The sequence below is a fragment of the Barbus barbus genome (genome assembly GCF_936440315.1).
Source record: "Barbus barbus genome assembly, chromosome: 28".
In the NCBI taxonomy this organism is placed as follows: Eukaryota; Metazoa; Chordata; class Actinopteri; order Cypriniformes; family Cyprinidae; genus Barbus; species Barbus barbus.
The window spans coordinates 24,101,594-24,117,587 of record NC_136756.1 but is presented as its reverse complement, the minus strand read 5'-3'; the positions used below and the strand labels follow the sequence as shown (position 1 = coordinate 24,117,587).

Sequence of the window (15,994 nt, the reverse complement as noted above, 5' to 3'; positions counted from 1 at the left end):
ATCATCATGCCAGCAGGCGCACACACACACACACACACACACACACACACAAACACACACCCTCAAATAAGCAGTGCTGTTACATTAAGATCAGGTATGATGTTACTTCAAACAGGAAATACATCAAAGAGGTTCATAAGTAGTCCACTTCTGTCTACAGGGGTCTTCTCCCTGGGGCAACCGGGGCAGGTTATGCTGAACATGTGCACTCTAAATTATGATCTATAAAATGGGCCATGAGAGGTATTTATAACCCTTGGATAGTGGATGAGGCTGCATTTTTCAGACGAGTAAAAGCAATTCCACTGCAGCCGTCACAATATTTTCAAATATCTGCACTCAGCTGCCGATATGCATCCTGCAGAACATCTCTACCGCAATGCTCGGTTAAATAATTGGACTTTGGGTTTTCTCTTTTGCTTTGGTATGTTAATGAACGTCTAGCACAATGGACTCCATGCCATCAAAGAGCCGTGGATAAAATATGCCAAACACCTGCTTGTTCCAACAGCTCCACCATGTCTGCATTAAACCCCCGCAATAAACAGAGAGGACGCTTCACTGCCATTGGCAGTAAGTCACGATTTAAGAACTAAGATTCAAATTGCCGAATATTAATTGCATTCAGATTAACTACAATTTCACAAACCTTGTAAATATCATGAGAACTGACAAACTTTAGATTTTATAAATATTTATAAATATTTATTTTTATTGCTGGCAGAAGTAATACAGTATATAGTCTAGTTAATATATAAAATATATATAGATTATTATAGAAATATATATTTTATCAAAAAATAAATCTTTATTTTATTTTATTATTTATTTATTTATTTATTTTATATTTTTTTAAATATAGAAGCTATACTTGCATACATAGTTTAAAAGGGGAGGTTTGATCCTAAAACATGCCTCATAAAAAGTTAATTGCTGACAGAGGGAATATACAAATGATACATAAAATATATTTATAGTTTTTTCATATAAATAAGCAATATACACAAAAATATAAATTAAGATATATATATATATATATATATATATATATATATATATATATATATATATATACACACACATACACACACACACTTTAAATCATCAATAAATAATACAACTTTTTAATTGAATGGGAAAATACAAAAATCTCTAACTGTCCGTCAATATTAACTTTAAACATCATTTTAATTTATCTTAAATTGTATTTCTTTAGTTCAAATTAGTCAGAAAACTACATTTTGGTTCAGCTCATGCAAATTCATTTTGGTCAGAAGGCCTCTTGACCAGCCTTGGCCGGATTATTGTCCAAATTTAATGTTGATAGTCAAAACATTGCTTGTGTGACTAACAGCTTTTGTCTAATAAGAGTGTTCAAGCAGAGATGGAAGAGAGCGCAGATGCTGATATTCAAAAATAATTCCTGGTACTGCAAAGATTGAACTGATTGTACTCTGTATCAATGAGTGCCAGCAAAGTATGAGACCCCTCTTAAAAACAGGTCATCCACTTATACCTCCACTTGCATGATAACCAAATTTTACCGGTACCATCTACACAACAAGTTGTGCAAGAAAAACAGAGCAAATCTCCCAGAATGCTCAAGGCCAGGGCAAGCCTATATTTTTACTTTGCACAAGAAAAGTCTTGTCTGTGATTTCAGAGACCTGTCCTTTACTCATCTGTTGTCAGAGGTTGCCAGGAGACGGGATCAATAGAGGCACTACATCAGCCATCTCTAAAGCACCACAGCTTTTATAGTTAAAAGCCGGGCTTGGAATACCCTTACTTTGGAGTAAAACTACATCCTGACAAAAAAGGGGAGGGTACATGAGGGAGATAAAAAGTATGGAGAGAAAGAGAGAGAGGCAAAGAGAATACCAGCGGAAAAATGGAAAACAGAATAGGAACAGGAACCATTTGTTCATCAGTCGATGCTAAAACAGCAAGGCCTGCATCATAAAAAGTTAATTGCTGACAGAGCTAATATACACCCTTGGATTCAGAGATCTGCCGGCCAGAGAATAATTCCCACGTTTCCACACAAGTTTACAGGCTGTTTAAAGCTTTTTCTCCAGCACATTTCAAAGTGCAGGAACGTGACTCCGTAAGATGACTTAACACTATGTTGCAATGTTCAAACTGACAGCTGGAAGCCATATTTCACATCATTTTCATTCAATAAATCATTAATAAGAAATTATTGCACAAATTGTTATCATGCAATGCAACTAGTTAGACCTGCACACTGTAAAAAAGATTTTACAAAGTCGTAAATAAAACAAAACTCATTGGAAAATACTCTGCAGTCTTGCTACTTCTAAATTTCATGTTATATGAATCCTATTTTTAGTAGCTATACTTGCAAAGGGAATAACAGCATAAAAATGTAAAACAGAAAAGAGACAGGATCCGTTTGTTCAACAGCCGATCCTAAAACAGAAAGGCTTGCATCATAAAAAGTTTAAAGTTAATTGATGTTATAAAATTGCTTCTCCACAGTTGTTTTTTCCCCCAAAAAAGTTCATAGCCTGGCACATTTTATGATTCGACTACTCCCTAACAGCCTATGCAAGATTACAGAACCAAAGTGTGGACTTAAGAGGGCTTAGTGTACCATTTGGGATGGAGCCTTGGATGTCCCATACTTCCTGTTTGAGCCTGAAGCGTACAGCATGCTGTTTAAAAGAAAGTGGGCCCTACATCTCATCTTTTTGGAGCCCAAAAACAGCTCCTTCTCACCTTGGTTGCCCCCAGGGGACGTCTTAGAAATAGGCCAGTTTCTGAAGCAGGTCACCTCGTCCTATGAAGAGAATAATCAGAAACAGAGAGGACGACACACAAGCTGAAGGACTCAAGGATGTGTCCGGCACTATCTCCTAACTGAGAAATACAAACAAAACCGGCCTGTTACATCCATCTGTGTGCTGTTTTGCCTCCACACGGTGGTGGAGATTACCACAAGAATTCTAACGCGCCGCTCAGGCCTGCCACATTGAGCGCAAGCCAAGCCTCCCACTTTTGGTAAGAAAGGAGAATGAAAGGAGGAAGAACAGGAGAACAAGAGGGACAGTGGTTACTATTTTCCTGAGCATTTAGGGGCCTAGTAACGGTATTCTCTCTCTCTCATTCTGCACCACCATCTTTTGGGGAAATGATCCCCCTTTGGAGAGCCGAATTCCTTTGGAATGTCAGCCAATCAGAACGCAGGCTCTAGGGAGTGTTATGGGAAGGCCTGCCTCGCCTCAGACTCTTTAATCTCCCAGTAATGTGAAAAAGCAGTACAAACTACGCAGTGCTTTTGAAATGGCTTTGGATGCTATTATATTCAGTATAATTAAGCAGTCAGTAGAGATTTTTTTCTTTTTTTAAACTCTAGTCATTTAATTTTGTTATATTTATAGCTGAATAATGACACTGTTGTTTTCTGTAGAGCTGCTTTATAGAAGAAATTGAATTTGTTTCATAACTGATGAATTTTGCAATATTAACAGTTCTTTTCCTGTTTATTTATTTCCTGTCTTTTCCTGAAGCTGCTTTGACATAATTAAATTGTATCCAGTGCAATATAAAATATTTCAAATTGTCATTGAAGTCAAGTAATTTATTGTGCTATATCTGTTCTACAGTATCGCAAAAATTATGATTTAAAAAAAAAAAAAAAACTTTCCCCATATGTCATTGGTCAAACAGTCCTGCCTCAAACTCACACAATTGGTTTAAAAATAAATAAATAAATAAAAAGCACACAGTGTTTACACTCTGGGCAAAGTTTAGAAATATATATTATTTACATGCTCAATTTAACATTTTATTTTATTTGTTTAATATATAATATATTTGCCTACTTGACTTAACTAAAAAATATAAAGAAGTAGGGGTGAGCGATATGACCAAAATCTTATATCACTATATGAGTAATTTTATTTCATGGTAACAATAATGTAGTTATTTTTTGCTTTAAATAAGGTTTTTATGATATCAAAATTTGATACCATAGAAATTTTATAATTCTTGTCACCAGTGTCAATGTCACCAAAAAATTGCCTAAACAAAAATTCAAGCTCACAGAAGACAAGTAAACAGTCTTTAAATACCAGCAATTAAATAAGAATAAGAAACAAAATACAAGCAATAGGACAAAAACTACCATAGAACAAATAAATACATTGTATAAATCTGCACATTCTTCACTGTATAAATTAAATAAATATGTCTTCTTATTAAAAGTTACAAAAATGATTTAGCCAAGAGTAGTGACACGCAAACGTCAAGTTTTGGACAATAGTCCAAAATCTCCACCGGTTGATAAATTTCTACCGATTAATCATGTCTACCAGTACATGGCCCACCCCTATTAACAAGTCACATTTACTAGATGATACAACCGTGACTGCTGATGTGCAAATCACTGCTAGGCTTCATTATAACTGTAAATACATTTTCTTTTGCTGTTTACAGACTGACGAATGAGTAAACATTTAATATGGTCATCTCTGGATTCCAGAGATGATGTTGATACACACACACTGTAACTAACCTGGAATGTTCCTTTAAAAACAAACAAGCAAATAACAAAATTAATGTTTGTCATACTAATCCATGCATCAAACTTAAAAATCAGGCACCCAGCATAGAGTTTGCTGATTGTGCAAAACACACCAGTGACATCTGTTTCAAATGACAAGTTAAAAAGTGTAAACACACATCAATCTAATGTGCAGAAAGGGGGATAGTTAAAACAATGTTACCATGGCGATAAAAGCTCTTTGGCCACCGGACATCCTAGCAACAGTTACAACGCTTCAGCAATCTGTGCTTCAGTGAAGATAAAAAGCTCAGCTCACAAAGTGCATGTGCTTTACTTCATGCCACCTAAAACCTGCTCTCAAGGGTTCATATTGCACTACAGCAATAAAGGACATCAAATTAGCAGTGTCTGAAAGCCGTCTGGACACCCAGACATATAATGTGCGTCGCACTGGCTGGACTGGTCATTCACGGCACATATACGGTAACATTTGCTCTCATTAGCTTTTAGCTGTTAGTATCATTGTGAGCAAACTAACTAAAAAAAGTAAAGCTACCACCTTAAAGTCAACAAGAAACAACATTCCCGACCCATCTCATTAAAATTAGCCACCTTGTCTCAAACTATCATCAAATAGATAAAAATATCATCACAATATATAAATAAACATTTAATACAATTCAAAAGATTGGGGTCAGTGCTATTTTTTTTTATAACCATCTGCTAAATGACTAAATGTAAATGTCCCTTATGCTCAGCAAGGCTGATCAAAAATACAGTAATAACAGTAAAATTGTGAAACATTATTACGATTTAAAATAAAATATAATGAAATTTATTTCTGTGATGCAAAGCTGAATTTTCAGCATCATTACTCCAGTCTTCAGTGCCACATGATCCTTCAGAAATCATTCTAATATGTTAATTTGATGTGCAAGAAACATTTCTTATTATAAATGTTGAGAACAGTTGTCTTGCTTAAGATTTTAAATGGAAACAGTGATTTTTTTTCAGGATTCCTTGATGAATAAAAAGTCTTTACTGTAAATTTTGATCAATTTCATTCATCTTTGCTAAAAAAAAATAAAAAATACATTAATTTCTTTTAAAAAAAGAAACCATGTGACCATTATCCATTAGTTAAAGTGCTACAAATCTGTTGTCAAATTGAAAACAAAAGCAAATTATTCAATAGAATAGCTGAACTGCTGTGCCGCTTGAACATGATGAATAGCTCGTAACTACTTTCAAAGTAGCTTTCCCAACAATGGCTGTGATCATAAAATGAGCTCAACCAACAGACAAGTGACTTGACGTACAGTTCTAGTCTAAACATCCTACTACAACGATAGAGAGCTGGGATTTGGACAGCTGCTGTTACAGACACAAAGGCACTTCTGTCAAGTATGACAACCAGCTGGGCCAAGTTCACATTCAAAGGAATTCTGACTTCAAATGCAATTGCCCACATGGATTTATGATGGCTCACATGTCAAAGACTCTTCACATCTGGAATAAACAAAGAAAAGACTCGATATCGTTTATAAATGGTGCGAAGTATGGACAGTGGAAGAGCTGTCTCCCATCCATCTCTAATGACAAGACAAAAACATCACAAAAGTATCTCTGCAAATCACTAACAACGACCTTATCATCCAGGTCCAGGATTTAGAGCCTGTTCCGCCCACCTACTCCTGATTCTGATGCATTTTTACAGCTGCCCTTTTCTAAAATGTCCTTTGCTTAATGGGAGCCATTCAGGATTTGGTAAAGGTCAACTTTGTGTCACTTGAACTTTCATTGAGAGCAGAATGTAAACCACGGCTGTAACCATCACAGACATGGAAGGACACATGTCTCACCCCTATATGCAGAATAGTGGTTGACCAATATGGGTTGTACAATGGTTAATTCTAAAAATGATTACATTTGATCACACCAATTCTGGTGGCAGTGACATTTTTGATATAAAAACACTAAGAAATATTCTTGTACACAACTTGTGCTATAAAACATGCTGAACTTGGGAGCTAAAAAACATGAATTTGTCGAGAAATATTAGATCTTATTTCTTAAAATCACTTTTTGATGGCATAAGATATCTACAGAGGCAGATAACATCTTTAACTCTGTTAAGTTCATAGCTGGATGTCTAATCCCCTTTCAAAAGCTGATATTAAGCCATTAAAGTGTATCTTAAAGTGATTTGCCCTACTATAAAACAGGCATCCACTGTGCTCCTAAAATATAGCCTCAGTGCAATAAGAGCGCTCTATTGTTTCATCTACCCTCCTGATAAATCTCAATAATAATTAATTCATTTAATACTATGCAATTAGGGGAGTGCTGTTCCCCAGTCTATGGGCAGAATAAAGACTCCAGTTGACTACCCTCTATTATCAATTATGACTAAACTGGGATTTCCCACAACTGATAAAAAGCCTGAACCATCCAGCCTACCCAAGGCATAACTGTGAAACTTTAAGGGATATTTTCTTGCTAGCCTGGAGTAATGCATTTTAATGAAAAGAGATTTCGAGTACATCTGTGATCTACTGTCGCTGTTCATTGGTACATGAAAGGGGTCGAATTCAACATGTCTTTCATACTTCCGAATTTGAATTTATACTCAACCATTTTCATTCCTCTTTCTGACATTTACAATTAAATAAACTACTTTTGAACTTTCTATTCATCAAAGAATTCAGAAAGAATAATAATCAGCACAACATCGATTGTTTTGATAATAATAATAAATGTTTCTAAAGCACCAAATAAGCATATTAAAATCATTTCTGAAGGATCATGTGACACTGAAGACTGGAGTAATGATGCTGAAACTTCAGCTTTGGATCACAGGAATACATTACATTCTAAAATATATTCAAATAGAAAACTGTTATTTTTAATTTAAATAATATTTCACAATAGTACTGCTCTTAATGTATTTTGATCAAATAAATGCAGACTGGGTACATATAAGAGACTTCTTTAAAAACATTTGAAAAATCCATGAACCTGTATGAATTTCTTTGTTCTGTCGAACACAAAGGAAGATATTTTGAAGAATGTGTGTAACCAGGCTGTTTTGGGGCACCATTGACTTACATAGTAGGAGAAATAAATTCTATGGAAGTCAGTGGTGCCCCAGAATTGCTCTGTTTCCAACATTCTTCAGAATATCTTTCTTTGTGTTCAGCAGAACAAAGACATTCATACAGGTTTGGAACTACTTGAGGGTGAGTAAATGATGACAGAATTTTCATTTTTGGGTGAACTATCCCTTTAAGTGTGCAATTTCTGCACACCACTGGTATTACCAAACAGGTTTCCCAGTCATTTCCCTATTTGCTATTTTTCAGTGTCAATGTTGCTGTATCGAGTTTGGGCTGAATTTCCCAAAAGCATAGAAAGACTAAGTAGATCATAGAAACTACTGGTACCAATGGTTTCAAAGGTTTACGATGCTTTGGGAAACACAGCCCTAGTCAGGTCACTCTATCAAACCTAACATTTCAGTACCACCACAATGAGACAAGAGTTTTTCTTTTCAGGGGAGTTATCCTACAAGTAGTTTAATTATAGATGTCTCTACAAATTAAGATGAGACAGGAGAAAACTTTTTACAGAATAACACGAGGTTATCATAAGTTATCAGGCGTATGCCATAAATAATACAGCCCTGCACTGAAAGAGCTTGTTTGTTACAGCAGAAATGTCTATTACGAAGTACATCACTCACATCGTGTGTTTGGAACACAGCCAGACTTCATGCCAGCAAATGAAATGGATAAAAGACCAAAACAGAATGCTGCCAAACATATTTCACGAACAAAAGCAGGACAATCTGATGCTTTGCTATAACAATGGCGAGACAGTCACCAGCGACACTGACCAAATGAAACAACAACAGGCCTAAATATCGCATAAAACCCAGGATGGGGCATCAGGAACAAGATGGAGTAAATTATAAATGTTTGTCCTAATATCTAAAGGAGATTATGTCCATCTTGATATGCCACAAGGATTATGTTCTTCACAAAGATTGTCACTATTCAGAACCATGTCTGGGATATTTAAGCCTCAGCAAAGTTACAAGCAGGATTTCTCTGAGCCCAACAAATATTTGATGGAAGATCTTTAACCACATATTCCTAGCCAAAGTGAAGCAACAAACAGAAAACATCCATCCCACTAAATGTTTCAAATGTTTCCTTGGCTTTTCATTGCATAGAAAGGTTTTTTCGAAATAGAACGAGCGAATAAATGTAAGGCAAACAGTAAGGAGCAGATATAAACAATCGGATCTCTCATAGCAAAAGAGCTCATTTAATGAATTATTCATTTACTCAAACATTTTAAATTTGTGTTGAAATGCAAAACTCTCACATGGGTTATGCTGATGAATATCTGAACAATTCTGTTTGATTTCAGATTCCTGGTGAAAATTAAAGTGATGAACACAGCAGAGCATTTTTGTGTCATTACCAACAAAATACTTCTTAAATGGCCTATATAAACCATAAATTAAACTAAAAATACAGTGGCTTGGTCACTATGCAATTCAATTGTAGCCCTAAAATGGCAGCAAAAGTTTTAAACATAATTTAAAACACTGAAGAAAAGGTGATTTTTTTATTTACCTACATAAACGGGCTGTAATCATCTAGTGGGATAGCTAATTATTATAAAATTTTATTGATGTACTCCATTTTATGCCTTTCAAAAGCCTCAAACAAGTTGACACGATGAAAAACTGTGGTCTGACAAGCTCTGAAAGTTTTATTAGTTTGCAGCCCACATGACTGTCACATCAGCGTGAACATAGACATTAAATCCTTCAATACACTGCAATTCAGTCTCATTAGAAAGACATTAATCAACAACACTACAACCAGAATGAACCACAAGTTCATTCCTGAATACAATGGCGTAAATCTTTTCGAATGCAACAGCGTGATAACATTTAAATACACTTACAACTATCGGGAACTCATTTTAAATTCAATTAAATGTAAAGTAATTGAGCTGAAGGCTGAGGTTTGTTTTTCGCTACTAAAAGCATCGACAAATACTCAAATTCTTCTGGTGCACAGTAAATTTGTAGGGTGTAAGTAATGGTTTTCAGTGCTGTCGGACAGAACGTGAACCTTTGACCTGTTGTAGATCAAATTTCAGGTAAGATTTAATGCAGGGTTCAGCCTGCCTTGAGGTAACAGTAGCAACCTGAGCGAACACATCTGTTGATGTTACAGTGTTTTCATCTGTTCATGTCAACACACGTTCTAAACCCTTCCCTAAGGAATAAAGACACATTTTAGTGCGTAATTACACACATTCAGTACAGATCACAGTTGTTCTATCATCGCAACAAAATAAGAAAACTGCAAAAAAGCCCTGGCAACCTGCTCTAATCTGTTTCACAGCCCCACATACACAAGCTCACATCACTATCTGGCTCTCAACACTTCATGTTCTTTGTTAAAAGTATATCCAAGTTCTCCTCTTACCATGGTGGCCGTCCAGCTTGAGTTTGTTGTCCAACTCCATAACTTCAAAGACAGGCAAAATCAGACATGCTCTCAGTGCCAAGGGAGGGGAAGACGGCAACGGTTCACAGGGAGGGTACACTCTCTCTCTGCCTTGTCACCCGTTTGCCAGAAGAGCGCTGCCTCCCGTGCAGCCTGTCTGCCTGCGCTCCGTTCTGGCTGGAGCGTTGCATCTGGCAGATCTGAGCTGGGCTGAGCCACTTCTCTGGGCCCCACTCACTCCCACACGAGTGCCAGAGCTCTTAAAGACACAGCAGGGATTTTTTTTAAATCTTGAACACTTGCTTTTCCTCTCTCCCTCTCTCTATGAGAGCATGCCTTTTCTACCATCCTCTCGATATATTTCACAGGCAGTGTTATTTAAGCATTAAAGTTATTGTTTTTATTAATATATTGAATGATTTTAATATTTTACATTTTAATTTTTATTTTGGTTAACATTAGAAATTGTGTGCGTGTTTTTATTGTTTTTAATAGTTTTTTATTGTCTTTTGGTTATAATAGTGCATCAAGGTAAACTAATATGAAAATGATAAATGCTGCCTCGACAGCTAGCTGAAATACAATAAGTTTAATTTTTATGATTTTATTTCACAATATAGAAATGAGGTGAGCATAGGGGAGTTAAATATTTTCACTACTTTGGTTAGAGATGATGTTCTCATTTTTGTCATGTCTGCGGATGCTATGCATTTTTTCAGATGAAAAACTGGAAATATTCAAGATTTTTCTCTTGCCTCTCTATAATCTCAAACAAAACATGTTTTCTTGGAAATACTGTTTAGACTAGTAATCAATTTATAAGTTTTCTTTATTTTTTATAGATCATGCTAGTCTTTTGTAATATATCAAAGTGCCAATTTTTGCGGGAAATCAGTAAATATTAGCAATGCTTTGTAAGAATCATCTGCTGCCTTGTTCATTTTCTTGAAAATGTGTAAATCAACTTATAAACAAGAATGATTAAAAAAGAGCTTTTTTTTCATTTGAAAAGAAAAAAAGTGCTTAAATAAACTATTTGATCACACTACACCTAATTCTGGTTCATTTTCAAATCTAATTGTCCACAATTATCCTAGTAATTAAACCAGTATGGATCAGTTATGATCCATTCAACATCAAATCTTTCTACTCTATATTTTATAAGAGATTAGCAATTACAGTGAAGAGAGGGGGCAGAAAACTAGAAATATTGTTTATGCTCATGTCCATCATACTTCGCAGTGCTCACAACTCAAGAAAAGGCATTATTGTACTATTAAGAAATTCACTGTATCCAAAACTGCTCACTCGTTCAATCAAGACCATTCAAAACACAATTAATGCTACATATGAGCGCAGACACTACAGCACTTTAAGACTTTACAGACTTAACATCCCAATTGAGAAGAGAACTTGAAACTTGAAATCCGATCAGACTGCAACGCATTTCCAAAAATCCAATTTTAATCGGATTTCAAGCCACATATGGATATCAAGTGTCTTTCTCTTTAGAGCCATGACAGATTAGGATGCTGATGATGCACAGGAGGGAGTGTGTGTGGGGGGGTTGTGTAGAATAAAAGCACAGAGACATTTGCTGAGTCAGCAACAAGCTGCCAGTGTCTGATACACGCATTAACACAGCACTGAGCTGCAATGACACCACAGCTTGCACGAGAGAGAAGAGTCTTTATGAGATACGAAGAGCAGTCAGTGTTTATGATTTTTTTTTTTGTTAATTAATACTTTTATTCAGCAAGCATGCATTTATCTGATCAGAGGTGACATTAAAGAATTTTACATTGCTACAAAACTTTTCTATTTCAAATAAATGTTATTCTTTTGAATTGTATTAATAATCAAAGGATCCTAAAAAACAAAGTATCACAGTTTCCACAAAAATATTAAGCAGCGCAATGATTTTCAACACTGATAAAAACAAGAAATCAGCTTTGCCAGCAAAGGAATAAATTACATTTTAAAACATATTAAAATAGAAAATAATAATAAAAAAAAAATTTTTTTTTTACAATATTAGTTTTTTTTTAAATAAATACCACCTAGAGACTTCTTTCAAAAACATTAAAAAAAATCTTACCAACCCCAAACTTTTGAATGGTTCTGAATGTGACATTTACTAATTAGAAAAAAGATGGACGGACGGACGGACGGACAGACGGACAGACAGACAGACAGATAGATCCGTACTGGCCTATTTAATGCAAGAGTTCTCTTTGGCCTTTTCACAAAACATGCACTCGCATAATGTGTCTCGTCCCCAAATTCAACTGCATTGTGAACCAGAGTCCTTATTAGGCAATTCTAAACAATAGCTGTCCTGTAACACCATCATAATTATGCCTCCCACTGCAAATTACTGGTTTGCTGCCTGCCCGAGACAAACGGAAAACAGACTACAGTGCGTTCCATCATGCTCTATTTCACGGGTCTGTCTATTGGTGTCACATCTGCACTTTAACACAATGAATTCAAGTGGCATTTTGAAGTTCAAATGAAGCGAAATCCACAATATGAATAAAAGCAATGAAATACTGTACATTACAAAACAAGTGGCTAAATCGTATTAACTTGCACAAGTTGTTCCTATCTTTAGCACAGCAAATGTCAAAATCCCTCATTTACAACAGTATAGGCCTACTAAACTCAGGATAAAGATTCCATTACAAGGGTAGCGCAGATAAGCAGCAGCTATCAAGTGATTGTTTTCATCTTCCACTTTGCTAATGACATTTGACTACTATTTTTATTACACATCGCAGTGTTTCTTCCCTTTCAAAAGGAAAAAAAATGAACTACAACAGGTGCATACAAGCATTGCTCCAGATCCTACTCACTGGCATTTCTAGTTTGGGTGCTCTGGTTTTTACGGAGCTGAACCCCCTCGGGAATGCTGGTGCTGCGTCGCAGGAGCCACACGGTGCATGATTCAGCACGGCGCTCTCGGAACAGCATTGGACTGATCTAAGGACAAGCCACAGATTTACATAGATTTAGAGTGGGCCTATAAGAAAGACTCTAGAATGCTAAAGAGAGCTCATCCTCTCTGCTCTGACCTGTTACTATGAACTTGTTGATATGTGCTGCCCCCTTGAGGTCAAAGGGTACCATGAAATATAAGGTCAGAGCCAAAATGAACTAAAACTCATTCATTTTTGAAGTCTCGATAACTAAAAATATATACATTTTCACATATCAATAACGAAGTATAGAAGTGATGTTGGTGCACATATCAGCAGTCATATTTGTATTTCTTAATGCTTTAATTATTAAGAAACGTTTTAATGCTTTAAGTAGCCTATCAGTCTGATTAATAGGGAAAGGGAAGTGGTGTGTGGCCAAGTATGGTGACCCATACTCGGAATTTGTGCTCTGCATTTAACCCATCCAAGTGTACACACAGTAGTGAACATACACCCGGAGCAGTGGGGGTTTGGTGCCTTGCTCAAGGGTCTCACCTCAGTCGTGGTATTGAGGGTGGAGAGAGTGTTGGTTATTCACTCCCCCCACCTACAATCCCTGCCGGACCTGAGACTCGAACCCACGACCTTCAGGTTACAAGTCCAACTCTCTATCCATTAGGCCACGACTGCCCCAATAGGCCAATATATTGAAATTATGTTATATATAATGACTATATATTTATACCTCTCTCTTGTCCAGGAGAACTAGTTGACATTCTGCAACCAAGCAAAATTTGACCTGCCATCCTATTGGTTCTGAAAGTGGTTTTCCACAAGATATCCAGTGAATTGATGAACCTTTCATATCTGTAAAACAGAAAATGTATGATAAATGAGAAAAGAAGATGAGGAAGAAGAGATGGATCGATTACAATCATGGTAGGACCGAAGAGTGTGAGTCTTAGCAGCTAAAAACAGAAGGTGACCCAGTGGTCATAAAGCCAGCTGGCATACAGCTCTATGAATGGACAATCTTCCTGCTTGGCCTAGATTCAGTTGCATGAGTATTGTTTTGTTTAAAAGCACAATGGTTAACTGAATTAGAGAGCCTTCAATCTCTTTAAGATAATTTGCTGAGTTTAAAAATAAAAGTTACAGTGTACCTCCGGGGCTGTGCTCTCATCCCCTGAGATTTGGAACTGTTTATATTTAATCAGGAAAATGATTAAATCATTTCAAGGGCAAGACACTGAGATATATAATATATTCCTGGGCCACATTAAACATATAAGAAAGATGTCTGTTGTTTGCAATAACACACTAAAAAAAGACTTGATACCTGATTTACAAATGTTGGTTTGCAACAACCTATTTATATTTGTTTAAAAACAGAATTGTTTTTCGTGAATTCTGTCCGCCAAGCTTATTATTCATTTTGCATAAACCAAAGAACATAAGAAAAAAACACTATTTCATGCATTCAAATAAGAGTTAATAATGAAGGTAGATTTTAGCCGAAAAAGTTAAACTGTGAATAATTAATTACTAGTTGTTGTTGTTTTTAAAAAATAAATGCCTGACAAATGTGGGGAAAGTTGACACATTTGTTAATATTTGACGTCACATGTATATATATATATATATATATATATATATATATATATATATATATATATATATATATATATATATATATATATATATATATATATATATACACACACACATATATATATATATATATATATATATATATATATATATATATATATATATATATATATATATTTATATTGCAGAAATTTACAACAGTATTTGATATTTTACCTTTTCCATCTTTTTCAGTTATCTACACTTTTCTGGAAAGCTTATAACAAGCTGTGTAATGACCATAAAGTATGGCCACGTGCTTACACATGAAAAAACTACTCAGTGTTCATGTAATAATGTTCAATAACTTTTTATAGTGACTTGTGTACATAGAGGAATTGACTTTTAAAATAGAAGTACCCTAAGAAATACTGACTGAAGTCAAATGTATGATAGCTCCAGTCACCCTTATATAGCCTGTACTCAAATAAACAACCACAGTAAACATATGGCAGACAAACTTATTCATGAAAGTTAATCACATTCATAATAAACTAGTTTCGGCCCAAAACAGATAAGTTACTTACCGGTGACCCTCATCCAGCCCTGGTGCTGACAGCGGGTGATGTATGTTGACATAGTGGTAGGACCACTAAACATATTCAACATGCAACGCTTCAGGACATTCGCGCACCTGATGGACGCGTCATAATGACTAAATGTGGCATCAAAATTAAATTTGTATGATGTAAAACGAATGACGATGGTTTGCGCGTGCAGATTGTTGACCCGCTTTTTTCAGACGCGCGTGCGGGTCACCGAGAGTGAAGGGACACTAGACACGTCTGTAATACCTTAATTAAATTAACGGATTAAACTCTCTACGAAGGAAGCAACTAATCTGTCCACAAACACAAAACTCTCTCTCTCTTTAAAGAAAGAACCAAGCTTGAAAAACACAAGCGACTCTTTCATTTGGACAGATGTTTTGAAATTGGCAGGTTCGTACTGAATCCTGGAGAACAACAAATTACACTGATTATATTAAGTCACGTCACAAAAAAATAGGAGATTATGCTTTTATACACTTCAACGTATAACGTGAAGGCCTGACTCATGAATATTAATCGCGTAACGTTACGTTCGATTAGTAGAGGTCGGAGCCAGCTCCAAATGGGTTGGGCCTTGTTAATATGCCCTACACCAAACCCAACCCTAAACCTACCCTCCCTCTTGGAGCTGTCCCAACCTATTTGCGGCATAAGTCCCTCTCACTTGGAGGTCTCCGGTCTGCAGCGATATATGCTTGGTTTAGTAGGAGTACAAGATTAGATCAGAGGCAAAGGCAAAGGCAGATTGGGTGGAAGGCTAGGCTCATGAATATTAATTAAGCTATGTTACTGGACGTCAGCCTCATGTAA

The 15,994-nt window shown here is 35.9% G+C and overlaps 1 protein-coding gene across 1 annotated transcript in view; it reads right to left on the bottom strand.

The window, feature by feature from the left end:
- LOC306848311 (disabled homolog 2-interacting protein-like) overlaps positions 1–15,390 on the bottom strand; it is a 98,369-nt gene extending 82,979 nt beyond the window's left edge. The window contains exons 1-3 of the mRNA XM_079382777.1: positions 15,161–15,390; positions 13,729–13,850; positions 12,918–13,044 (exon numbers count right to left, since the gene is read on the bottom strand). Coding sequence (XP_079238903.1) covers positions 12,918–13,044; positions 13,729–13,850; positions 15,161–15,242 — 331 coding nt within the window. The 5' untranslated portion in view covers positions 15,243–15,390. The remainder of the gene's footprint in view (positions 1–12,917; positions 13,045–13,728; positions 13,851–15,160) is intronic.
- Positions 15,391–15,994: the final 604 nt, after the last annotated feature.